At 40.6% G+C, this 27,560-nt stretch overlaps 1 protein-coding gene across 1 annotated transcript in view; it reads right to left on the bottom strand.

The window, feature by feature from the left end:
* Positions 1–27,560, bottom strand: part of tmtc2b (transmembrane O-mannosyltransferase targeting cadherins 2b) — an 82,083-nt gene that overhangs the window by 12,487 nt on the left and 42,036 nt on the right. The window contains exons 3-8 of the mRNA XM_019894166.1: positions 14,606–15,452; positions 12,524–12,638; positions 11,009–11,094; positions 9,237–9,421; positions 7,764–7,842; positions 3,295–3,416 (exon numbers count right to left, since the gene is read on the bottom strand). Of these exons, the coding sequence (XP_019749725.1) occupies positions 3,295–3,416; positions 7,764–7,842; positions 9,237–9,421; positions 11,009–11,094; positions 12,524–12,638; positions 14,606–15,452 (1,434 nt within the window). The remainder of the gene's footprint in view (positions 1–3,294; positions 3,417–7,763; positions 7,843–9,236; positions 9,422–11,008; positions 11,095–12,523; positions 12,639–14,605; positions 15,453–27,560) is intronic.

Here is a 27,560-nt window from a genome sequence, read left to right as displayed (position 1 = left end):
TATATATATATATATATACACACACACACACACACACACACACACACACACACACACACAAAGAGAGAGAGAGAGAGAGAGAGAGCCTGTCTCAAGTTCTCATATACAGTATTATGCATAATACTTGTATATGTCCAAGATTTACAATAGGGGTTTGGGTTTTTCCCAGAATTATAAAGCATATCCGAAATGGCGTCTCTCTAAGCGCAAACACTGCTTAGGCTCAATGGGTCACAAAAATGAACATAATTCAAAGAGCGCTTGTTTGTCAATCAGTTTGTTGGTTAGCGGTTTCCTGGACCATGAGTGACTGACTTGATCACTGTTTCCAAACAGAATCAGCATCAGGTTTAAGATGATATCATGCAACAATGCATGGCCTATTTCTACTTTCTTTCAACGGTACGTAGCTTTCATTCCAGTGTGCTTCTTGTGTTCCTTTGTGTTTTGGCACACATATGCTGGCCTTAATGGTGTGTGCCTCACACCTCAAATCTCTGGATAATGTCGCACAAACAGCAAAGGGACTCTTTGGATAAAGCCTGACTTCTATTAACAGAGGAAACCAATTCTGTTAGCAACCATTTGTGCCAACATTCTGACATGCGTTCTATTCCCTAAGGTGGGGGTGTGGAGTTTTCAGCACAATGAGGCGCGTAATAATATAATGATTCGATTACATCTCCCTCTTCCTTCCCGACGAGCAATAAAGTACAAATCAATCGCTGGCCGTGGCTCAGCTACGAGCTCGGCACACCTCGTCCTCCTTTCCCTCAAACCTTAATGATCCCGTCGCCAAGCTTAATCTCTCAGAACCGCCACTCCGCACCTCAACCTTCGAGTGGATCGGGAGCATTCTCATAACCACAGGAGAGTGTGCAAGTGGGCGATGACAGATGACCAGGCTGCAGGGCTGGTCTTATATTGCTGACCCACACTGAATCAGTCTCCTAAGTACAAAGACTCTTAGATGTTTGATTAAGAGTGCACTCGTCAAGCCCAAATAATTAACTTCCCTTCTGCGCTGGCATTGCACTAATACAATCATATATGCGCCAAGCTCCTTTTCCATTCATCGTCGTCAAAATCTACTCAAATGTATCCCTTAAGGTTTCCACTTTCGGCTAAAATCTGTCGCACTCTCCTAAATAAAAGACAATTCTCGTCACGAATAACTGAGCGCCTTCCCAGAGTACCGGTAAACTTGACCAAACCACAACACTCTCGTGTGTTATTCTCAGAGACTGTGCTTGGGAAAACAGCCTTGGCTCATGATTTATGATGAAGAGCTTTTGCACAGAGCGCACTTATTTAAGATCACGGTAGAATACTCCTGATGTCTGGCCATTAGCTTGGTTACAGAAGAGCAATTCCCGCTTAGTGAGCGTGGGTACGAATGGTTTGTTTTGTGGCCTGTGATTGATTGGTGACCAATTAGGGTATTGTCTGCTGGTGTGCAGGGAGAGGCTCCAGCTCACAAGTGGCACTGAATACGAAAGGACTTGACATGCTAGTAGGACCCACAATAAAGAATCAGGATTGGTTTCAGATTGTTTCGCTCTGAATTTTTTTCCTATTAGCATTAGCAAAGAACCCGGTTTTAAAAAGTTCACAAAGGAAGACATTGAAACATGGATGACATTGTTTGTGTAAGGGAAATAAGAAGTGACAGAGTGAGGAGGTGTTTGGTTCTCCAGAAGCAATCCAGATGCCATTGCACTGGACTTTCGTACAAAATTATGCCCTTTCATTAGAGGCCTGGACTGTGGAGGTGGGTCGGAGGTGAGTAGAAAGTCTTCTTGACCTTGAGAAACCTGTTGCCAAATTTAGCTATCTTTGTTGAGACTGTCCTTTTTCTGCTCTAACTCCACTCTATTTTGACAACACCCCTGTCACTGTGAAAATTGGAAACTGATGAGCGTATCAACTGACAATGTAACCATCTCCCTTGGACACCGCAGCGATCAGAAAACAGCTTCAGCCTGTGATGGTGACACTAAAAATGTAATTTGTTGTTTTGTTCCTATTGTCTGGTTAGATTTTCTTTTACAGTGACTTTTATAGTGTATGGAGTGCAGAAAGTGAAAGAAGGGAAGACCCAACTATGGTGTTTAGTATTGCAGCTACAACAGCTTCCAATCTTCTGCTAAGACTTACGACAAGATGTTTGAGTGTGTGGGGGAAATCTGTGATGTCAGAAGTAACTGATGTTGGGTCGTAGATAGGCCCTGATGGCTCCCAATCTTTGTTGTAGCTCATCAAAAATGTGTTTGATGGTTTTGTGGTCAGGAAACTCCAATTCTTCACACACCAAACTCATTTTTCAATGCCCATCAACCCAAGTTGGAAGCATAACATCGCCTAGAATGACTGAGTAATTTGAAAGATTGAGACACAAGCTTACCAAGAACTGTATCCAATTACTGCATTTTGTGACTGCATGAAATTTCTATACCACAAATATTATAGTACCGCAGTGGAAGTACAAAATTCATATTAGTAGTAGTAATGGTAATATTCGTAGAATTGGCAATAGTAGGAGTTCTAAATAGTTGATCGGAATTTGCCATTGCAAAAACCATACCAAACATACAATAAGTTATTTAACATACACTGTTTCACAAATATAATGCACCTTATAACCCAGTGCGCTTTATAAATGAGAATTTATTACAACAGACCCGTTCCAAGAGGTTACAATTACTAATAGTGTGTGTCTTATCGGAAGACAATATGGCATTCAATCGGAAATTTCAATTTTCATAAGTGACAAGAAGCTCTCTTCCATTCTTCTAATTCCTGTACAAATTTCAGGAAGACAAACCTCAGTGATTAAAAAGTGATCTAAAAGAGGGAGGAATAGGAGGCTGTAAATGACTAAAATTAAAAAAAAAGGAAAAAGTCAGAAGAATAATTTGCCAATTGTATAATGCAATAGATTGGATCAAATGATACTGTTGCGGCAATAGATATATATAGTGTATATCACTATGTATTTTATTATGTACCGTAGAAGCAGACATATAAGAGTAGCAGATGTAGAAGTGAAAGGTCTTGAAATGAATTCTAGTCTAGGGAAATATTTATCTAGTAAGGTGTAGCAAGAACGTCAGGGTAATATTTATCTTGTAAACTGGAGCAAAAGCGTCAGCAGAACCCCCCTGTGTGTATTGTATTCAGTTATTTTTGCTTATGACTTCACTCATGAGAGGCACAATTTGTCATGATTTCCTTCAGAAGTAACATAATCGTGGCTTTAAAGGCCAAACAAAAGATTGGAGGCAGAAGGCTTACTGTCGTAGCCAGCAGTTTTCCGTAGGTGAGATGTGCAGGAATGTGGTCCGGCTTGGCTCGCAGGGACTCTCGGTACCAGTGTTCAGCTTCAGCCAGTTTGTTTAGTCTCATATAGGCCTCTCCTGTGAGGGCAAAGTGAGGGATCAGGTCAAGGTTCAAGCTGCCAAAGGTTAAGAAAGCACACATCTGCCGCTTGCGCTGCTATATATTTCCAGAACAGAAAACCAACCTCTGATCCCGAGAGATTGGGATCTGGCACAATTGAGTCAGCTAAATTGAAACCTTGATGCAAAATTTCGGTATTTGTAACCGGGGCTCACCGATCAAATGTTTTCGATTTCTGTACACACTGTGCAGTGTGTGATTTGAGGAGTGTACGCAAAGCGCTATCTCCCTCTGCCTCATGTGTCAGACATCATTTAACAGCACTGCATCTGACCCTCAGCCTGCTCACACCTGGAAAAACAATGACATCTCGATCAAAGCCAACGGGTGACGCCTGTATTATTGCAAGAATTTGACAACATCGCATGGTAATTCTCCACAACGCAGTTCAGATAGATTTCAGGGAAGGAGGCTTTGCGTATCCCAGGTGTCAACACTTCACTTGAGCTTTTGACATGGTTTGCATGTGCAGCTGCTCAGCTTTTACCCCGTCCAACAACTGGAATGGGGGAGACACTTTAATTGAACGGGGATTACGGCTAATCCTTGCACTGATAAGAAAGTCTGATAAGCAACAGGTGACACACACTACATTCACTTCTTGAATTTGCTATCACACTTGGGGTGGTGTGATGACGTAATGATTTACAAAGTTATTATCTCCTTATTCTGTTTTGTGTTTTTTTTTTTGCCTGTCTTCTGAAAGTTCCTAAATCAAATGTGTGTAAGTGAAATTCAGACTTCATCTATAGTATTTCCACAGCACTGTGTGTTAGGAGCCAAGGAATAATTGATCGAACAAGACACAAATCTGTGGAATTTGTTCGGTGTCAATCCGGGAGCTGATTCTACACAAAAGACGGACATTTCTGCTTTGCCGTTTATTTGGCAGTTTGTAACATCTGTTTAACAGACAGCAGTGCCACCATTTTGACTGGGACATAATAAAAATCCAAGTAGCAAATTGCAACTTGGATTATTTAGGGTTTTAGGGTTTGTCTTTTTGTCAGTGTTACCAACTTTATACAAGCTGCTAAGCTATACGTATCAAAAAAAAAAAAAAAAAAAAAGTCTACATTTTAAACACGCATTTGCTTGTAATTGAATATTTGTCCTGTGGTTTGTAATACATTCAACCTTTGTGGTTCATCTATGAAAGCACGGATCTTAAGTAAACATTGATGTTACTCGCGTTCCAGACGTGTGCATAAAAAGACCGTTTCCACAATTGAACATGAATAACTTGCATCACAATTAAAAAACTATTAATTGATTAAAAGTTTAGAAGCACAAATATCGAAACAATTTGGGCTTTCTAACTATCCATAAGAGCGGACACGCAAGTAAAATTATGGGGTTAAAAAAAGCGGTTTACAGTACTTAAGTACAGTCACTGGCCCATCTAGTCATTTGTGTATTTGTGTAACAATTCAAAATCAAATCACCAGGCTAGGATCCTTCCATTAGTGGTTAGGTCACAGGGGTGTCAAACTCCGGTCCTGGAGGGCCGCTGTCCTGCACGTTTTCCAAGTCTCCCTGTTGCAAACACACCTGATTCAAATGATCGGATCATCAGCAAGCAGCGGAAGCCTGACATTGAACCTGTTCATTTGAATCAGGTGCTTTGCAACAGGAAACTTGGAAAACATGCGAGACAGCGGCCCTCCAGGAACTGAGTTTGACACCCCTGGACCGTTAGGATGTCCAACGGTAACTATTCAATGAGTGGCTTGAATAATAAACAACAAATCCTTTGGCGCCCTGACTTTTCTTCAAGACTGGATATGTATAAAAATATAAAAAGTCTTTAAAAATTGTTAAATGGCTCCAGTTCAATTGTTCTAATCTAAAGAATTTAAAAACATTCAAAATGTATGTTTCATTTATCAAAAGTATTTTAATGAGTATCTTTGTAGTACTTTTTTAATTCATACAAATAAAATGAATTTGAAGTTGTTTAGCTGTCAAGCTTTTGCTGTGGTATTGCTTTAGTATCAGTATCGAGGTATTTTATCCAAAACTATTGTATCATGACAAATTTAGCGACGAAATAAGCCGAGCCAATAAATAATCACATCATAAGTATCTTGACATGAACGAAACCCATTTCAGCTCTGAATTAATCTGCCCATCCATTTTTCTATACCAATTGAATGTTTTCAACATTCCATGCAGCAAGCACAACCATCAGTGTACACCCAGATGTGACATTGAATCCAAAGCTTCAACCAGCCATGGAGTGGAAAATTCCTCAGCTCACCAGAGAGCGTTGGAAAAGGCCCAGCACAGTGCATGTGATGAAAGGGTCTGCTCATTGGCAACTGACAAACAGCACAGCACAGCACAGGGAATGAACGTGAAAATAGTTATGAGCAGGTGCGCCAGGTGTGCAAATTCAGCTCTGGGGAGACACAATGTAATGCGCGGAAAATAAAATTGTTGAAGGCCTTGTTATAAATCTGCTGCTTCATGGCAAACTGAACTGCCATTGACATTTTGACATCAACTCAGTAGCTCTGTCAAATTGCTCCTCACCAACGAATAAATGAAGCAGTGGCACAACCAAGTCTGGCTTGCAGACCTTGAAAAGTTGGCCTAAGGTACAGGGGGACGGGGCAGGCAGGAAGCGAGAGAATAAAGGGAGGAGAGCGAGCAGCCGAGTCTGCAGCATCTGCCCTACAGCTGTCGGCTAACAAGAAGGCTTGCTGCTGTCGTTGAAATCATTCAATTTTCAAAAAACACTTTTTCTTTTTTTTTTAAGTGTACCACTGTTGATATACAACATAAAATGACCAAGCAATTGCGTCTTCCCTCACGTTCTTAAATCTAGCTAAAACTATCGTGACATTTCCATGACATATTTGAGGAATCATAATCTGTGCAAACAGGTAACGCCTCAAAGCCACTTAGGGTCATGGTGGTTGCTGTCGATGTTTAGTGTCAAGTCTTACGAGATCATCTTATCGACACTGACACAATAGTTTCCGGGATATTGTCAAGGCTTTGATCATTCATTAAGTTCATTTTCACACATAAGAAATAACACACAAGGTTGTTCAAGGTCACAAAGGGTTGACCTTGAACGACCTCCATGAAAAGAATCAAGATTCCGAACGTGCGCCAACACTCGCAAACCTTCGCCGCTCAATGGAATATGGCCTGAAGTCAAGAAAAGGTGCATAGCTGCTCCCTTTTTCAGCTGCCCGTAGAACCTCGCATCGACACATTCTGGGGTGAGCAAATCTCACTTAAGACTGCATTATCCCAAATATTTAAGCACCTATCCTGTTGTGCACTGCAAAAGTTATTGCAAGTCCATACACGGTGAGGGTGCAAAATCAGATTGCACGTTTGGAGTCATTTCTGGAGCTGGTGACAGTCGGTGATTGACTGGCTAAGTCGTGCTGATGTGCAGGGAGCGAGCAGTATGAACACATGGCTCATAAACACTCACCGCCTGCCCAAAGGCATGTGTCCCTACTACACTTCGCTTACGGCCAAATGTCAACATTATATCATATTAAGTGTTCAAAATTTATTCAGTGCCAGGGGACTTTGTATCACCTGTGAGGAGCATTCCCGCATGCTGATGGGGGCTTGGCGTTTGAAAGCATAGTAAAGCATACGGCCCTATGACAATTAATGTTCTGTCCAGATGAATGTGGTGATAACATAAAGAAACAAATTACTAACAAGATCTAAACAACTAAACTAGGCCAAAGTAAGGGAACATTTTTCATCATTTTCTCAGCACTGTACTCTGATGACCAGAGGACTGCCACACTACCACTACTGGTGAGCAAAGCGTGGAGCTCAACGGCTCATTACGTCACCATTATAACTTAAACACATTGTGCATTGTCGTTTGCAAGACAAGAGTTTGCTTGCGTCTCAGCATAAAATGTCTGTCTGACTTGTGGTCCCTGCCCCACGGTCGCTGATGTTTGCAGAGTCTGTGCTATTTTAGCATTGAGGTATACTGACGTCACGTTACGCTGATATATGGAATGATTTCAGGCTTTGACAGCTGTTCACTCGACTCATGTTTTGTGTGACTATCAAGGCATATTTTTCCCCATCAACTTTGGCAAAGGCCACATTTTATTCCCTTGAATCTACTTTAGAGACTGCACTGTAGTAATAAATTTATGCTCAACTAAATGTACGTGAAGAATTATAGCCGAATGAAATCCTCCCAAATATAACCTCTGAGCCTCTGTCCCGCAGAGTGTTATTTCCCGACCGGTGAAAAACAACAGCTGCGATGCTTTCAGCATCGAAACAAAAAAAAAAGCAGTTCTTACCCATCATGTTGTAGAGGCTCTGTGGAGCAAATTGCCTTGGCATCTTCTGTATTGCTTGTTTAAAGATGGAGAGGGCCTCCTATGAATGACACACACAGAAGAAAAGAAGGTGTGGGATGTTTGCCTTAGACTGCCGTTTGGGTCGTCTGCCGTCAATACAAAGCGTGGAATTGGGGGGGAGTGCTTGGGGACTGGTTGATACAGAGCTGAGGAAGGAAGGGCCTGTCCACAATGTCACGGCTATTAAGACGAGCGCAGTGTGTGCTTCACCTCGGCGTTTCCCTCAAATTAAACGGTCAAAGGATCTGGAAACAGTTTACTAGAAAGAAATGGAATCTGCAGAGACTGCCGCTTCATTTCCAATTCAACCAGCAGCACCGGTGCTTCTGTACAGTGGTAATGTGCAGAATTGGAACCACAGCAACACAAGCCTTGAGGGGTTTGAAAAAGAAATGGAGTGTTTCAAAACAGCCGAAGGTTTATCTGCTCAAAATGAACCGCGCGACAAAGGCAATTATAGAAAATATGTACAGAACACATTCCTCGAGGGGTTATTTTAGTTACTGCCTACGTTTGATTGTACCACTTGCATGTATTCTAAAGGTAAAGTCTTTCTTTTTCTTCCCCTAAAGAATTACAAAAATATATTCCCAAATGTTTGGTGCCTAATTGTTTCAGCAAATTGAATCTTTTATATATCATGCATGTTAATGAGGCTTGGCCGGATTATCAGAGTTGAATGTTATTCATGAGCTGGGGGCCAACACTCAACTCAACTCAACTGTATTTATAGAGCACTTTCGAACAGCCATCGCTGCATACAAAGTGCTGTACTTGGAACAATTACAATATATACAACAATAACGCAGTAAATCAGTAACAAAGATGGTAGAAGGCACCAAACAGTAAAACTAAGATCAAATCTGAGACATGCTGAGTCAAATGCCAAAGAATACAAGTGAGTTTTGAGGCGGGTTTTAAAGATGAGCAGCGAGGGGGTACTGAGAAACTCTGAGAGTTTCTTGTTATAGCTCGACCTGAAAAGACAGACATCACTGAAACAATACAATACACACCAAAAAAAACAACAACAATGTGTTATCGTGAGTATTTTATAAGCCGGACTTATTCAGGTACAAACAAAACTATAAAGACAGCTCATTAGAGCTGCTTTGATTTTATTGTTAATATTGGTGCCATTTTATCCGTCAGCAAAATTGTGAAAACATTTGTGGCTTCAAGAGAGAGCGATTGGCCTCAGAACAAATGGATACATGTAGAGCACACCGCTGCAAACTACAACCAGAATAATAAGAATGATACTCTTTAATGAGTGAGCACCTCTTTGATGCTACCATTGCAAAACTGAGCATTATTTTCCTGTAATGCAGCTTTTGTATTGGGTCGTACAGCAGGTGTACCTAACGTTGGGGTTGCTCAAGCTAACTGTTCAAAGCTGCATTGAAGCGTCACCTCTTGTTGTCCTTGCTCATGGAGCTGCTTCCCCAAGTTGTACAGGCAGCTGGTGACCGAGCTCTTGTGGGCGTGAGGGTCCTTCAGATTCTCGTCCGGGATGTCGGCGCAGGTTAGAAAAGTATGCTTGGAATCGTCCAGGCGACCCTGATTCATTAGGATGATGCCGGTATTCAAGTAGGCGGCTGGATGGGAAATAAGACAAAAGACAGCACAAAGTGTTTTCACTTGCATTATTAGGTGACTGTTCAGCATGTCTGCCACACAATGCAGAGGTCATGGGTTCGATTCTGGGCTCCAGCCTTCCTGTGTGCAGTTTGCATGTTCTCAGCGTGCCTTCATGGGTTTTCTCTGGGTACTCTGGTTTGCTCCCACATTCGAAAAACATGCATGGTAGGATAATTGATCCCTCTAAATTGTCCTTAGGTGTGATTGTGAATGTCTCCAAAGGCTTTAGCACACTCGCCACTCTCGTCAGGAGATAGTGGTTCAGCTAATGGATGGATGTATGGTGTGAGTGAAGTGGCGCTAATGAGTGCAAGTTTCCTTTGACATGTACTGGCCAAGTAACTCCCGCTGTGCTGTGATTCAAGTTTGTTGAGATAATACAGTCTTTGAAATAATATTAACACACAATTATGTATTCTCAAAGCATGTGACTCTCTTATGACCTTCACCAGATTCACTGGTTTTCCAGTAAAATCTGTGCGTGTAAAAACGTTTTTAATATAGGACAATGAAGTTATCATAGTTTGAATATGCGGAATGTGCAGAATTTAGAAATACAGTATATCTAACTACGAAGAGCACGTCATCCTTGTTATGCTTTGAGGCTGACCTGTGAGTAGGGTCCAAAGAGATATTTATTTATTTATTTTAACCAATAGCACAGTCAAAAATACGAATCAATATGCAGTTCGCTACTAATGTTTCTTCGTGGAAGAAAATTTGTGAAATCTGGCATTTGCGATTCATCATTTGGATTTGCCACACGACCTGAAAGTGTTACAATTTAACAAATGTATGGTTGATCAAAATTTCGATAGTTATTCTGTGTGGAAATTTTAACATTTACATTTTGATTGTAAATAAGTGAAGCATCCTTGGGCAGAAAAGAATTGTACTTTAACAGCAAAAAAAAGAAATAAAAAGAAAAAGAGGATTATTTTTTTCTCCAGTACCTCCTTTGTTCCTGAATTAATGGAGTTTCCTCGAAAAGACAATGACATTCTCCCCTTGCCTTCAATATGTCTGCTGCTCTGGCTAATTAATTACCTCTGCTATCAGTTCACGGATGAGGTAATTGCACACTGAATTGAAATGTTCTAGTCCAACTGTGATCATGATTAGATCTTTAATTACATCAGGGCAGAAGAAACAGACTTCCTGTTTATCTAGCATTGACCAATGGCTGGAACAATAGGGAGCTCATTTATTCTGCTAAATGACTGGGAGTCATTTGTAATCATCACAAAAGTCAGCCTGCCGAACACCTTGTGGGAAATCACATTTCTGGAAAACCACTCAAATCATGGAGAAAATAAATCCAAAACAAGTAGAGCCCAAAAAAAGAACTTCCTTTCAGAATTAATCATAGATGACATCATGTGTTTGCTTGTTCAATTGAAAGCACCAGCTGTAGGCCTGCTGCCCTTTGCCTCCGATTCCTCTGGCCTCACATAACCACAGCCTGTGTTCACTGTTGCCTGGACACAGAGCAGCCACAACCACAGGAGCTGCAGCGTGTCAATACCGGGAGAAGCTGTACTTACAGGCCAGAGTTGGCCGGCTCCCAATGGCCAGCTTATAGTAGTGAAGTGCCTCTGAGAACTTGTTGCTCTCCTGAAGCAGCAAACCACTGCAACATCAAAATGACAATGAATTGTAAGAAACACCAAAGGTGGAGACGTTTTCAAAGAATGTCATCGTAGCAAAAGAATACAGTGCAAGCGGTGTCACCGCTCTTCCACTTGCTTTTTATTTATGGACCTTTAAAGGACTTTTGAGTGCTAATGTAGCCTTTTTTAAGGACTTTTTCAGATTCACAGTGGATTTAATGCCCACTCAGCAATATGCGGGCTGAACAGAAAGCCACATATCACTGAGCTGGTGTTCAAATCATTGCTGCCAAAGGAAGGGCACATCTTTATTTTTAGGGGCAATATGCTCACCCTTTATTTCACATACAGTATGTCAAATTTTCATTTTCCTACCTGTACTACAGGTAGGAAAATGGGGACAGTCCCAGGTGACTTTGGGCGGAAGGCAGACTAGACCTTGAACTGGTCACCAGACAGTCACAGGGCACAGATAGAGACAAACGACCATTCACACCCACATCCACACCGTCACTGAGTGGGAACCGATCCCACGCTGCCTGCACACAAGCCAGGCGAGTCTACCACTACACCGTCAGTGACGCTTTGGCGTTATAATTATCATTTTAGCATTTATTTGCGGCATTTTAGCTTTTCCTGTCCATATCGGGGGATGGATGACCATAGTATAGCAAAGTAAGTCATATTATACTCCTTTAGACTGCAGTTACATTATACTTTCAAAAATGTAATTCCTCCATCAGCAGTTGTATTCAGATTTACACAAACAATGAAGAGATTCTTCATCTGTAGATCTTAGAAAACCACAGACCACTACAGAAAGTGTTCTGTCATTATTGGGTGTGGATGTTCTACGATTCCCGCAGGCTTCAGCACACCACTTATTAACTGTCAGACACAGAGCGCCACCGGGAATATACTGAGGTAGGAGGATGCCTCCTATGGGAATAAGACTTGTGATCAATGGAACTTGTAGGAGGGGGAGTGCCTCCATTTGATCGAGCTGACACAAAGTCAATTGGTAGAGATGCTTTCCGAAGATAATTAGTCTTTTGTCCACATAGAATTCACTACATTTATTTTACAATATCCTTCAATGTATTTAGTTGTAAAACATCTTGTTTTCAGCTGGGGACGGTGGGCGCGGGGGGAGGGGGGGTTATTGCCGATGTTTGTTTTCTTGCTAATTATGTTCAACTTCTATTAAAGTGAATACACAACAAGGGCAAGTTTCATGTTCAAACGGCAAATTTGGTCAATAATTATTCAAATTTTAATTCATTGAAATATAGGTTCAACTTGATTTTAAAATCACTCTATTCTGTTTTTATTTATGTTTAACACAATGTCCCAACTTCATTGGAATTGGGTTTGTAAACAAGCACTAACAATCTTTAGAGGCAGTCCTTTTATTGGATGGAAGAAGGAAAACATGAACACATCACTCACAGGTTATACAGCATGTCGGCCATGTTGCTGCGGTAATAGAGCGCATTTCTGTATGCTTGCTCAGCCTCCTCCATCTTGCCCTGGCTCTTCAGGACGTTTCCCAGGTTGCCCCATGCTGACAAATCACAAAAGAGAATGTTAATGGTTCCGCGCGTCGCAATATTCATGAATGACAACTTTCAAATCGGTTTCTGAATAGATGACAAAGTAAATATTTTTTTCTTTTGTTACCCACAGCCTCTCAAAGCTGTTGCATTGAGTGTTTGTAGGCTGTTAAAAGGATGTTGTCCTGCTGCAGCTGCTCGACGGGGCTGAGGAATGATGACACACTAGGAGAGCTTTGTGCCAGGAACCACCACTCATTACTGTGAGTGTGCTTGAAAAGGAGACCACTGTTGAGCCATTTAACTACTAATGGCATTAGCAATGAATGTTGGAGTGGAAGAAACTCTGATAAAAACTAAGTACCGGTATCCGGAGAACCTTTTTTATGCAGTTAAAATTTGAGCTGGAAAGCATCCACATCGAAATTTTAGATACATCTAACCTGCCTTTTTAGTTTAAACAATGTCAATAATACTATTGGTAGGTTATATTCAAAAAGCACCAGAACCAAGGTTCAATGCAGCATGCCTTTTTGCAGCGTGATGATTTAATTATTACCAACCGTGATCCCCACAGAATATTTAGTATAAGTAAAAAAAAAAAAAAAAATCAAAACAAAATAGCACTTGCAAGCCTGACTCATTTGTGCCTCCAGTTGCGTGCTTGTTTAGATGTTTAGATCAAGCTCCGTTGGTGTAACTTTACATTTCACAGTTCAGACAAATTATATATTTTCCTTGAGGTTATATCCCTACCGAGGATGAAATGCGAATGCCCCCTCTGCTCTGTTCGGTTGATGATTGGCCAAAACAAACAGCCTGTCATGCCTCAGCTGTGGTGCAATATTTGAAGGGGAAATTGGGTAACACAATGTATCCTGCTGTTGCCTCATAAGTCGCAGCGCTGCTTCACTTTTAAGTGACGATTAGAGCGATGATTTGGACAGAAACCTGTGCCTGTTGGCCTTCAATATAAGGGCTGTTGAGTGTTTGAATTCTTGATCAAGGCGCCAGTTGTAAAGTATTGCCATGGCAGTGGTGCCCTTCCAAGTGAAAGAGGGCAAAACTAGTGCTATTTAAAAAAAAAAAAAAAAAGTAGAATGCTGAGTACGAAAAGAACAGCTGTTATTTCTTTTAATGTGAGTTCTGAAAAATGAGTGTGACCTCGAAAAGGAGAGGCATTTTACACCACTTTCAATGATCTTCCCGGGCACTGAGTTCAAATTAAACAACTTCCATATTCTGTGGTGAGGCGTACAAATGAAGAAAAGACATTTTGAAACAGCTTGACTTTGAAGTATTGAGAGCAGCAGCAGATAGAGATATTGTGCATGTCATTGAAAAAAAAACCCAAAACAAACAAACTAGCTTGCATTCAATTAAAATTGTTCCCGAGGTTCAAGCAATGCACATAATGTGTGAATTGGATTTTTGGCCAAATGTGAGACTCCAGCACATGATTTATGTTCCTTTCAGCTCTTAACCAAGATCACACCTAAACAAGAAGGTTGCAGGGTTGCTCGTGGGTGAAAGACGTGTGGTGAAAGGGATATTTGCTAAAAATAAATAAATACATAAAAAGTAAGAAGACAGGCATTTTCAGCTCCCAGTTAAGGGCAAGCTGATGTTTTCCTCCTCGTGTGCTTTGACTTTTGACTTCAGTTGGGGAACCACACTCCCCACATGTTATCTTCTCCTGTGAATGTAATGAAATTTGACTTTTTTGGCAACCCCTGCTTCATATCTCAGCACTGATTTATCAAAGTGTATACAGGCAAGAGTTATTTGATTTCAAATGGTGAGTTTCTTCACTCGATATTTAAAGAGGCAATCTTGATCAGATTACGGTGTTCAGATGTTGATGAAATGTAATTGTTTTTCTGTAATGCGTGTTATTGTTAAAGATGTTTACATTTGAGAATCAGCATCCTTCACGTGCATTTGATTTGGCATGTGCATCTCGGTGAAAGCAACTTACCTTTCGCAGGATTGACTGAAATCCCTGACTTGTAGAGCATCTCTTCATTCTCCCAGTCTCGATTCCTCAAAACAGTCTTAACTCCAAAAAGCAAAATCACGGCCGCACTACAGTAAACCAAAAAGGTCCTAGAGGAACGCTTTCTCAGCCGGACGTATAGAGACCTCAACCCAACGGCGACCAGCAGGCAAAATCCCATGCTGGGGATGTAAAGTACTCTTTCTGCTATCACAAAGCCTACGTAGAAAAAGAGGTTTGTGGCAGGGAGGAAAGGGATTGCCAAAAGGCCGAGGGAAAACGCCACAACATTTTCCGTGGTGGGCAATGAGGTCCTGCTCTCTTGTGGCTTTTTGGTCCCATTCTGGACACTATTGATGTGAGTGGTCATGCAAGAGTTGTTCACATGCTCGTGTTCATGATTCTGGTAACTGTGCCCATTGCTGTTGCCATTCTTTCCATTGGAAAACAAGTGAGCTTTACCATTACTGTCCGTGCCCTTGGTTCTTGGTTGTTTCCACACACTAAACCAAGCCAGCAGCAAAAATCCCAAATAGAAGAGGAGCGTATGAGCATTCCTCCAATCGGCGAGGCTCCTGATCAAAGGTAAGGTGTCCATCGACCAATCAAAGCTGAGTGTGATGGGGCAGAGAAGAAGCCAAAAGTTGACCGCGGGTAGGTAGAAAAAGGTCAATGTCCTGGTGAGGAGGGAGGGGGAGTCAGCTGCTGGGTTGTCGGAGTTGGAAAAGTTTGGGGGCTTGTTACCCATCCAGTATAAGCGGCAGGCCAACAAGATCACGCCCCAGGCGGCCAGCAGAAATACATTTAGCAGCAGATGGACGTTATTTCTCTGAAAGACAAACGACACAAAAGCTCAAACAAATAGAAAACAAAGCGGCCGTAAGACATAATATACTGCAAGTACCGTATAACGCAACACATGGTTTCTCTCTAATTATATTGTTTTTTGGGTTTTGGACTTTCTAATCACTTTGAAGATTTGTGGTTTGGAAGATTGACCAAAGGGATGTCTGACTTTTCATCACTTGAATAAAGAAAACATGACCATGATGATTTACATTGTCAAGATTCAGTATGAGAATTAGAGGACATGAATTGAATCAAAGTTTAGTTTTTGCTCGTTCTTGACCAAAACCAGTTGGGGGCTATAATTTTCCTTACACTGTCTTTCATAAACGCACGCAATTGCACTCAATTCATTCAAGTAATACTGACATGAACTCGTATATTCTTGCTGATTAAACCATGATTTGATACATAACCCATCCTTTTGGAATCTCAGACTTCAAGTTGTGAGACTCTTTTGAAGGAATACAAAAAAAAAAAAAAAAAACCACAGCCTGAGAAAATGTGTGCTGTGATCATGTGTGTAACGCTCTCCATTTTAAAACCTGCCCAAATGCAGCACAGATGCACGTTACAGTCCAGTCTCAGATTACCTACGAACCTGATGTGGGAGCCCGGCCTTCCGTAGGATCAAAATGTGCCTCGCAAACCTTAAAAAAAAACTCGACTTTGGGAGACATATTGATTTCCTCTAAGATCTAAGACCACATAACACAACAGAGAATGAAAGAGCACATCTGATAGAAGAATTTCTGCTATCTGCTCATCATCACGGCCAATGCAAAGAGACTGAAATCAAAATGAAGACCACAGGAAATTGAACTGGGAGCGCAGGAGGAAAATGTCTGACTATCTAGGCTACTATTGAAGTGTTGTATAAAAATAACTGATAGACAAAGACATTTATCTAACAATCAAAATACCTCTGGTGGTTTTCTTCAACATGTGGCCGTATCAAATAGATCCAGTGCAGCACATGAAAAGTTACTTTGATTAAACGAGATCTGATGTTCTTCTGTGTTTTTTGGAAGACTGGGGAAAAATGCTACGATTAAAGGATATTATTCTTCACTTATGTGGCAACACAGTTCAATATCTAAACCCATAAAATACAGTCCTCTGTAATTTGACTCGCACAGCATGACAGACCAAATAGAAACATATCTGTAGAGTACATTAATGGTCCAACACCATGAGGATTGGCTTTAACTCCTCATCGGCTGACAGAGACAAAGATGAAAAAGAGCACTTTTTGACTCAAACAGGAGCTCCGAAAAATACAGGAAGTGCATTGAAGTGGTCGGTGAGGCCAAGGGGTTAAACTCGACGCAGACTTTACTGGAGAGACTTGCTGGCTATTATTACACCCCAATCATTGCTTCAGGGGGATCCGGAGGGATTTACAAAGCTCTTCTTGAGGCTCTCGTGACACTTTTGTGGCATAGGCAATGGTTGTTAAGGCCTTACATGATGCAATACTTGCATACGGTGGCTGGATGTGAAATGATTTCAAATTGCCAAATCCACATCTATCGTCAAATCCTCACAGGATTAAAACACACAACACACACACACACACACACACACACACACACACGCACACACATGATTCTTAACAGGCAGTGTTGTTTATGCAAATGAAGCAAAAACAGACTCATATATTTGTATTATACGTGAAATGAGCAATACTAAGGAAGTACTGCTTGAGTTTGAAGCCAACTCAAAATACAAAATCCAATGCGGTAAATTTCGGGCTTATATTTGCATTTCTTTGCAGATCAAGTTTGACACACAAAACTAACTGCAATGTTAAATCTTTTGACAGTATTGACAACCTAAAACAATCACTTAATTGCACGCCACATTAGTAACCCGATTACTCTGTCAAGTGATCCAAGATAAACATCCTTGCTAGTCTCCCTCCGATAAAAAACATCAACCTTTTTGATTGCATATTTTTGAATGAAGCTCTTTCTTTCTTGAAAACAAAGGCATTTCAGGCTTTTTTCTTTAATCTATTATCGTACACCCCCTTGAGCTCGGTAATTTTCAAAATCAGATAAGAATTTAAACATTTCAGCCATTGTAAGGCATGCGTGAATAAAATATCCTTGAAATGCAAATCCGTCTCATTACAGAAGCCCGGCTTGAGCCTGTGCCTGCCTTTTTTTTCAATAAACACACTCATTACATTGAAATGACTAAGAAGCAAAATCAATCTCAAAGTTCTTTTCTTCCAGTGCACACAAATTTAATGAATTAGAGTGACGCATTAGCTGGGTGCACAAACTGGCTGGCCGTACCACCATTTATATACCAATCCATCACACGACTGTCAGCCTACCGAAACTAGCCCCATCGGACCGGCTTACACCTCAGTCAGAACTCTGCGAGACGATGAGCTATGTGTGACCTGTCCAATCCTCTTCATCATCACTCCGATCAATTGTCTTCATAATCACTTCCACCATGCTCCTTTCTCACAATAATAGACTTGTAGCAGAAGGGAAAATGAGTTTAGTGCGTTGGAGACACTCAACCCACAATTCCCCAACACCACTCGACTGACATAAATCCCTCCAAGTATTTGATGAATGACTCTGCGCCCACACGTGCCATTGCTCCTTTACTGCTGGATCAAGTAACCATTCAGCTTGCGGTCCGAGAACCACAAAAGTTCGGTCAATCCGTTATTTTTCTTTTATCTGTTGTAGCTTGTAAAGTCAAACAGTAAAGCCATTTAGGTGTAAAAACCTCTAGGCTTGCAGTCAAGACAAGATAAGAAGAGCCCAAAGGTTTCATATCCGTACGAGGTGTTATGAATTAGCACCATCTGGATCAGGGTTTACAACAAGAGATAGCCGAGACCTCGGTCCGAGTGGATGGTTGGCTGCTGTAACAGTTACAGCTTAAGTTGAATATGCAAACTCACGAGCCACAATATTAGATACACGCCGCATGTTAATGGGATCCAATACATACGATACATCAAAACAACAGTGTTGAGGAGTCACACCTTTACCAGTAACACGTTACTAATTTTCTCGTTAGTGTGGTAACGTCGCTGTTTTGAACATTGAAATAGTTTTCTAGTCGTAAAGCTACTTTTATGAGAATGTAACACAGTAAAGTCCACAGAAGCTGCTTTTTCCCAGGACGTTGTAAAATTTAAATGCATTGCTTACGTTTGACGTTATTTACCCATCATCCTGATGATTCCCACCCTAGACGATGTCTAAAAAGATGAGACAATGCCAGAGAAAGGAGTAGAGATACGGTGTGAATGTACATCTTGAGAATCTCCATGGCCATAGCGTAACATAATAATAGCACTTTGAGTCATCGTAGTCACAGAAGACTTGATGGTATATGTTCCAGTATTTTCTGGACAAACACAAAAGGAAGACCTGGTCAACATCCAACATAAATTTAAGGACAAATTCAGGTACTTCCCACAGTTAACACAACAATCGTCATGTCAACGAGTCCTCCAGACTCAGTGAGCCAACATCAACAGCTAACGTTGCACGAGCTAGCAATACATTTTTGGCAGCAATACTGTCGAAGAAAACTGCGTGCCTAAGGGAATTTAGACAGGAAGAGGTAGGAAGGAGGAGATGACAGATGAAACTGTAAAGTAACACCCGTTATGTTTCTCATACTTATTATTTATGCACGTTATTTTCTACACAAAACCAGATCGGTTTGGTTTATTCCAATAATTAATTTGATGACAAAATTTAATTTAACAGATGTGAATGGTGACTGATGATCACATCTACAACTATAATACATTTATATGACAGAGTTGTTGAGACTGGAAATCGGGGCCAATTATCAAATTTTCAGCTGATCAACATTGGCTGGAAAAATAAGATCGGATTTCTTAATTTTCTGATTTTCTAAGTCAAGAATATATATATATATATATACACACACACACACACACACACACACACACACAGTAATTCCTCGTTTATCGCGGTTAATGGGGACCAAAACCACCCGCGATAAACGAAAATCCGCGAAGTAACGCATTACCCAGGTACTGGATGGTGTCTCGTTATCAGCAGGTATTTAAAAACTACTGACTCAGACTTGGGTGCAAAGAATGTGATCTCTCGTATATTATTTGTGTTTTGTTTGTGTTGTAATTAATCTTGCTACATTTCTCTGGTGTTTAGTTTCAGTGTAATCAAGCTTCATTTCATGTAGAATAGCTTGGAGCCTGATCAACACTGCTTCACAACCACAATGTATCCCACTGGGTACAAACCAAGTGAATTGAATATTGGCACGGAGAACTTTTCCCCAACATTCCATGTCGGTTTATTCAGAACAATGACTTGGAAAAAAAAAAGAAATAAATCCTGACTTTAAAGGTGGTTTGTTTCTACAAAAGTGGTTTGTTTGTACATTGCTGGCTCTTCATATGACCTCAAATGCACAGTTGTCTATCACCATAATGTATCTACCATTCACTTGTTTGACTTACCGTAGGTGTATTTACCATAGAAATTGTTTAATGAAACAGCCAAGCTACAATAATGTCAAATCAAGGGAAAAAAAATGTTCTGTGCACCCAAAATCTCTGTGTGGACACAGCAGGCATAGATTATTCAACTGGTGAGTGGGATACAAACCATTTAGTTTTTTTTTTTTTTTTTTTGGCTCTGTTATTGCATAGTTAAGATAAACTGCACAGCGGTTGTCGCCAGAGTATGGGAGACAACCTTATAAAGCGCTTCAGGCTTAGTTTACCTTCAGTCAAGAGCATAACTTTGGACCACATGGTGGGAGTGGTCAGAGGGTCAAACAACACAGAGGACCTTGCTGACACTGGTTGTGATCAAAGCTTTGAACCTACGTGAACCCATCAGGAAACTCTTAAGTCAGCTGATCGGGAACGTCGATTGACTGAGCCCAAAGATGGGAACAGGTCTCATCGATAGCAAAAGGCAAAAGTTTTGGATGACAGAAGGACAAATGACATTGAGTGCCTCTAAAGTGTAAAAATACACAAAGTGCATGCCATTGATGTTGAAACCACAAAAGATGTCGAATTAGGGTGAAACATTTTGTATTTAATATGAAAATAATATAATAATAACATCGGATATAATGATATATAATATAGCACAAAAGGCCAACTGAATGCATTAAATGAAATCAAACAATATGGGAAGTACAAACCCAAAACGTTGAAGTGCTGATTAGAATCTTGTAAAAGCATGTTATCTCATAGTGCTGGTTAGATTTTTATTAACCATAATGATTAAAGCAACACGGGATGGTGCTCTTTTCAAACATTCCCGCTTGCCTTTCTTGGCCTAATTTCAACTGCACCTCTTCAAACATTCTTCTACATGATTGGCCAATCGCATTGCGGCCATGTGTCATTTGAGATGAAGCCAGATAACCCTGCTTTTATTCTCCTCAGGCTACAATCATAGAACATTTATTTTTCCATAACATTTAATCAGGGCATCCACCTCATGAATTTTAAAAATGCTTTGAAATTCAGACCGACGCCCTACAATGAAACTGGCTGCAATGGAATGCCAAAGCTAATATGTGAAGTACTCAGACTGTACTGTACATGAAGACTAAGAGCCACAGCTTGGCATTTATTCATAGCGCTGTCCTGTGGGGAAAAAAATGCATATCCATTTTTATCATTTTAAAAATCTTAAGATTAATGGGGTGTCTGTGTTTTTTATCCATTTTAAATAAATGATACCAATTCGTAATGGAAACAATCAAGTGAATATGTGTAATGGTACAACCTGAAACATACAAATAATCACTTATAACAGAGGTAGACAATGTCCAGCCTATGGGTTCACTTTGTTCTTTAATCCGTCTTGCATAACACTGATATTAGGCAAGGCAGTTTTATTTACTTTGTCTATAGCACATTTCATGCACGAGGCAACTCAACATGCTTCGATCAAGAGTTCTGTAATATGAGTTGCAGTAATTTAGTCGTTTCCCCCCTAGAACTGGTGCATGAAAATGTTTGTAATGATTTTATTCATCTGCAATCATTCATACCATTCACTAATTGGTGAGCTGAAATATTGGAAACCATAAAATAAAAATATGACATTGGTTCACTCTGTTTTTAAGATAATCTATGAATAGCCTGGCTCATCGGTCCAGTTTAAGAATCAAATGTGACTCCTGTCAACAAACGTTTGCATTTATATGTTGTTGATTTGCATTGTGCGCAAGTGCAAGTAAATATCGGAATTATGGGTAAAAATGCTTTGTTTTTAGCATTTAGCTACATTTTATCAACACGTTTGAACATACATACAAGTAAGTTTGAATAAGTTTGCAAGTCCACACTGGCGCTTCCACACGAAAATGCTTGTCTAGCACATTTTTTAATGAAAAAAAAAAAAACCCAAGAGAGCCTCTCAAGTAAATGAAGTCCTGAAAACCAAATTTTTTATTTTTTTTTAATTTCTCACCCTTCTGAAATTCCGATACACACATGCTTTTCTCACAAACGCATTGTGGTTAGTTTTGCTCAAGTCAAATGTATCATTTTATATCTAGTTTGGGTAGACACCAATTTTTGCCCACACACCACACAAAGCAGACCCACACCAAATTCATGTGCCAAACTGGTGCTACAGAATGAAGCATATTTTCTTTTTTTTTTCTAAGAAACCCATATCGCAACCCATATTTGAAATGTCATGAATCTTGATTGTGGTTGTAATGTGAAAATAGCCCCGGTTTTCTAACAGTGAAAACGGTTACAGAAATCTGGTGAACTCTGAAAGTAATTGGAGCGACAGATTCAAAGTACAAAGAAAAAAATGCCACCTAATATGAACCATTATCGTGATTTAAAAAGGCTTCAGAGTCAAAATTATTGAACAAAAGAACACAGCGACATCACAAAAAAATAGCTTTTCTGAGCACTCGTAACATTTTAAAATGTTCCTGAGTTCAAACTGCAGTGAAGTACTTGAACAATAAGTGGACTGTTCTGTCTGTTCCCATATTTATTTGTCCGGTGAGAGCCAAGAAGACGTAACCAAGCTGCAAATCAGCTGTGATAAAATGCTGATGTAGGGAGTGTTTCTGAGAAGTGTTTTATCTTTACTGCGACACTCTGACTGCCGTCCATGATAAATCGAGTACTTTATAGAACCAAAAGCAAACAAAATGCATCAACACTGAGCCTTGAGAGGACAATAAAAAGTACACTGTTTATGTTTCTGCTTCCGAAAGGGCCGCGTTGCCGTGTTCCAAACTACATTCAGCTCTTTCCGTGCACGGTTCCACATCATTACATTACTAAGCTTTAGGGAGATGAGGCCAGTTGGACTGCTGGTTTTAGAACGCCTGTAAGCTCCTCAAAACACGCACGAAGCGGCGCGACAATGAGGAGGAGAGAGAGGGATGGTGGGGGGGGGGGGGGGGGGGGTTCACATCCTGCATAGATAAAATTACTCTGCTGTGTCATGTGATGGTTGACCACTGTTTTCAGTAAGACCATAACATTTGTTGGAGATTAAGATGACCGGCAAGGCATATGAGATTCATCACAAAACCAATAGGATCATAAAAGTAATGCCCAGAGCACAGTGAAATGCTTTAATTTGTAGTTATCGGTTTGAGATGGTAAACCAAAGGTGGCCACAAAAAAAAAAAAAAAAAAAAAAAAAAAAAATGAAGCCGGGCGACACAAAATCAGTCTAGAAGGCCAAACCAGAGATCCAAACTGTGTCAAATTGTGGTAACACGTCTCCACGCCACCCCTTGGCCACACACCAAGAAATGATAACTTACTTCTTTACCGGTTTGGCTACAGAGTAGCACGCAATCTGTGGGGATTGGAGAAGAGCTCCCAGATGTGCTGGCATCATGATTTGTTATGTCTCTTCTCGGTTTTGCTCCTTTTTAGCAGGGGTGGCTCCCTTCTGTGTGGGGCAATGGAGGAGAAACCAGATATGTCTTCTTTAAGTAGCAATTTTACAAAGGGAAAATATAACGTTTGATGAATCAAGTACTAGTTGTGCTGTGTGGTGATTGTTGAATAATTTGATCAAGCTTTACGTGGTTTTATTGGCTTTTCGTCACTGCAGTTTTTCTGTGCATGGATTTTGTACTTACTGTCACAATCTGTCTCTGATGCGGCTGCCCATGCTGGAAATTCTTTTGTCATTCAATCTGAAGCGATGCGACATATTTTAGAAGCATCCCTCAAAATATGAAGCGGAGGCGATTGCCACTCAAGTTGAAATCATTTGAAAAACATTATTTTTTTCTGTTTTTCACACACACGTATGCAAATTGTGTTTTAGAGCACATGACACGTCGACGGGGGTGGGGAGGGGCTCGGATGTGCGTCTGTCTTGCGCTGAAAAATAATCGTTGTTTGGACGTTGGCGTGTTGGCGCGCCATTATGCGCTGAAATGTAATCCTTGATTACTGTGGCTGAGAGCCGTGAAATACAATGGCTGTTTGGGAAAAATTCACATATTTTCCCGAAATTCCTCACGGCCACCCTGCCTCTGCTTGTATATATGATTTTAGACCCGATTGTACAGTATGTCTTTGTTCAACAGTAGAACACCTCCAGTTAACATTATCGCTAATTTTGTGCTGCATAAATTGTGCTGATTTAAAACATACAGGTATTTAAGAGGTGATTGCTTTTACTAAATATACATTTTATATGTAACCATAGGAAATGTATGATGAGGGCTGTTGCTTTTCTTTCTTACTGGATAAATTTCACATGACTGTCCGAGATTTTGTTAAAATGATTTGTGAACTCAGATGTTTTTGATCCCACAGTAAAGAATATACACATCTTTACAAATCTGCGTGGATTTCATAAAACGGCAACAGCTAGGTATGACTTTCATACAAACCCAATTCCAATGAAGTTGTTGTGTGAAAAATAAATTAAAACAGAACACAATGATTTGCAAATCATGTTTGACCTATCGGTATATTTAATTGAATACACTACAAAGACAAGATCTTCGGCGCAACTTCATTGCAATTGGATTTGGAAGCTACATCAGCAGAGAACAGATTTCATGTACTTAACAGCATTTCATTCCAAAACTAATGAAGTGACTTCAAGAGTACCCAATTCGGATTATTAATATGATATCGCATCATTACATCACAATAATCTCTGCTGGCACTAGGCCCCAAGATCCACCAGTCACATGAGTTATAAACACATTTATTTTCAAAAGATTAATGGTTGCTCTCACACACACACGCGCGCGTAGGCACACACACGATCTCTTTAAGAAGGCTCATACAGAGAAAATTCATTCCCCTACCAAATTCACTCCCCATTGCGCAGGAGGATTCTTTCCACTACTTTTGTGTAGACAACCTTAGGGTGGTTTTGTTTTACCGCAGCGATAATCAGTCCAATGTGCACAATAAAGACACGAGCACTGGGTGAAGGCCAGCGATCCTGTCCAGTGTCCACACATTCATATTAATGTTTACTGACAAAAAGTGGAACTGAACAACTAAGAGCAAATGGAAGAAAGAACTGTGAGGAAGAGCTGCATTCATTCATTCACTGCTCGCATTTAAGGCAGAGGCTATTAGAATTCTGTCTCGTAAATGTCGATAAAGCGGACTACACTGATTTACAATCCAGGTGGTTGGGAGGGACAGTTTGTAGATATGAGCCCTGCGGTCATCACAAGGCGGTAAGGTGGAAACGCTCTCATGGGTCTACAGCCTTGATTTGTGGCACCAAATATCACGATGACATCATTCACAGTCCTTTCATATTTTTCACGAGTGAATGCACAATAAAGCTCGAGTAGGCACCAAATTGCACACCATGCAGTTATTGTGCTCATTTTGTTTCCTCATCCTGAAATTTGCTTTTTCTTTGAAATTAGGTTGGGTTTTTTTTTGGGTTGGGGGGGTGGGGGGGATTTATTCCACAGCTCGTGAGGGCAGATCAGATTTTTTTTTTTACATTTGCAATGTATGATCTGTACTGATGAGTCTGTGGACATCTGAATGTGTTGAGGTGATGTGTGCCGCAAAATTTTGAAAGGAAAAAAAACTGCAGACAAGCTCATTCTTATGGAGCATAAAGACTCAATTACACCGGATCACTTCTGGAATTAATTTTGTTAATTCACACATATCTACATCATGACTACTCATCATTGCGAGAACCTTTATGGCTTCACCCCCAAAAATAAAAGAACATTGTGTGCAGCTATACTTTCGTTGAAATGATTTGATCTGAGCTCTGCATTGATATGGTCGATGTGGAGCTCTAAAGCTGGACTTTGTGTCATTTTGGTTCTATTTTCTATTTAGAAAATATAATTAACATTCAATACAATTACACTCAATAGAGCAGAGTAGGCGTCCACAAGCGCATTGAAGCCAAGATACGTAAATATTCTCAATGATTTTATAAACCGGTCAATAAAATGTTATTTGTATGCTAAAACGTGTTCCCCCCGAGGAGAAAATAAGCTCAGATGACAGATGAAATGAAAGTAAAACTGCAGTCGGGGATCTGATTATTTTTGCTCTGCGTTGTTTCTGATATTTAAAGTTGAAGGATAATGTGAGAAGGGAAAACCCCCCAAAACATTTTATGTAATAAAGTCGCATTCAAAAACAAGCCAAATACAAATCTAAGTCCACATAAAGAACAAGCCTAACTTGATAACAACATAAGGCAATCAAAAGTTTGGAACCCAATGGATTTGAACCCTTAAGCCCTTTTTACACTGCATTCAATAAGTGTAAAATGATCACGCGACAGCGCAAAAAGACCCTGGTTGTTTTTGTAGCATCTTACGTGGGAGCAAAAAGGGAAACTTTTGCCACTAGTTTAGAATTTTGATCAAGTAATATATCGTAGTGCAACAAGATGTATCTTTCATTGGTCCTCATTCACAGATGCTCACTCTAATAAGGAGCAGCAGGAAAAAAATAAGGGAACGTTGTATCTTTATTCATGGCTCGATGAGAACTTGGACAGTTTAATCTCAGTTGCGAGCTTCAGTTGCACCAAAACCATCTCGAGTTACATTTCAGGCTGAGCAGGGAGCAGTTTCTTCTTCAACATGCCTGTATGTCATCTCTGGTGTGTCCCAAAGCCCGGGACATTGAGACGCCACATTTATTGAGGCTTCCTCCATTGTCCGCATGCCATGATGTGTAATTAAGGCCTCGAAAATAGCACCAAATCACTCTGCCAGCTTCCCTCCTAATGGAGGATCTTGTCTGATTCCACCGCTCTTCAACAGAACGCTGTGCCTTGCTAAGTGCAGTGTGAAAAGGGCTTTCTGTCATTCTGTGACTGAGGACTCACATAACCCAGTGTGATTGATTCTCAGACAGGCTGGCTTGAAAAAGACCACAGCTGCAACAATGTGAATTACTCCAAACCTTGTATTGTTTTCCTTTGATATTTCATTCTTTTGTCTTCGATTATGACCTTCGATTCCAAGTGGCAAAGTCGAGCACATTGGCAAGCTCAAGCCACTTTCCATCGCAGTGGTCGTACTTGCTTCAGAGCCATGACATCCACAGGTCCAAAGAGCCCTTCTATCCATTGCCAGTGGAAATAATTCAGGATGAACTCAGTGGAAAGAGACTTACTTCCATATCCATTCGGCGCAAGCAAAGTCCACTTTTGTTTTTTTCCATTTATGAGTTTCCATCTCGCTCTCACCAACAGAAGCAGTGGAGTGTGTCTCCATGTAGTAAGCAGGTGGCTGGGGGCAGGGGTCGCTTGCTGAGCCCAATCTATCACACTGGTAGAAGCCACCAGAGCATGAAAGAGCATCTGTGGAGCCTCAGGTAAGAATCGAATGCCTTTGTGGGCTGTACTTCCTTTTACCTCATCCTAAACATTGTGTGGGGATCTCGTAGTTTGTGGACATGTCACATCATAATGTTGTTTTTTGTGGCCTCCTCTTTAATTTGCAAGGACCATGGACCATAACCTGCGCCTTATAAGACTGTCTAACTTTCTGTCTGTCTCTCCCTCTCTCTCTGTGTGTGTGTGTGTGTGTGTGTGTGTGTGTGTGTGTGTGTGTGTGTGTGTGTGTG

This window comes from Hippocampus comes, unplaced genomic scaffold (assembly GCF_001891065.2).
Source record: "Hippocampus comes isolate QL1 unplaced genomic scaffold, H_comes_QL1_v1.1 scaffold104, whole genome shotgun sequence".
Lineage (NCBI taxonomy): Eukaryota > Metazoa > Chordata > Actinopteri > Syngnathiformes > Syngnathidae > Hippocampus > Hippocampus comes.
The sequence above is the reverse complement of the archived record's forward strand: the minus strand, read 5'-3'. Positions and strand labels throughout refer to the sequence as shown.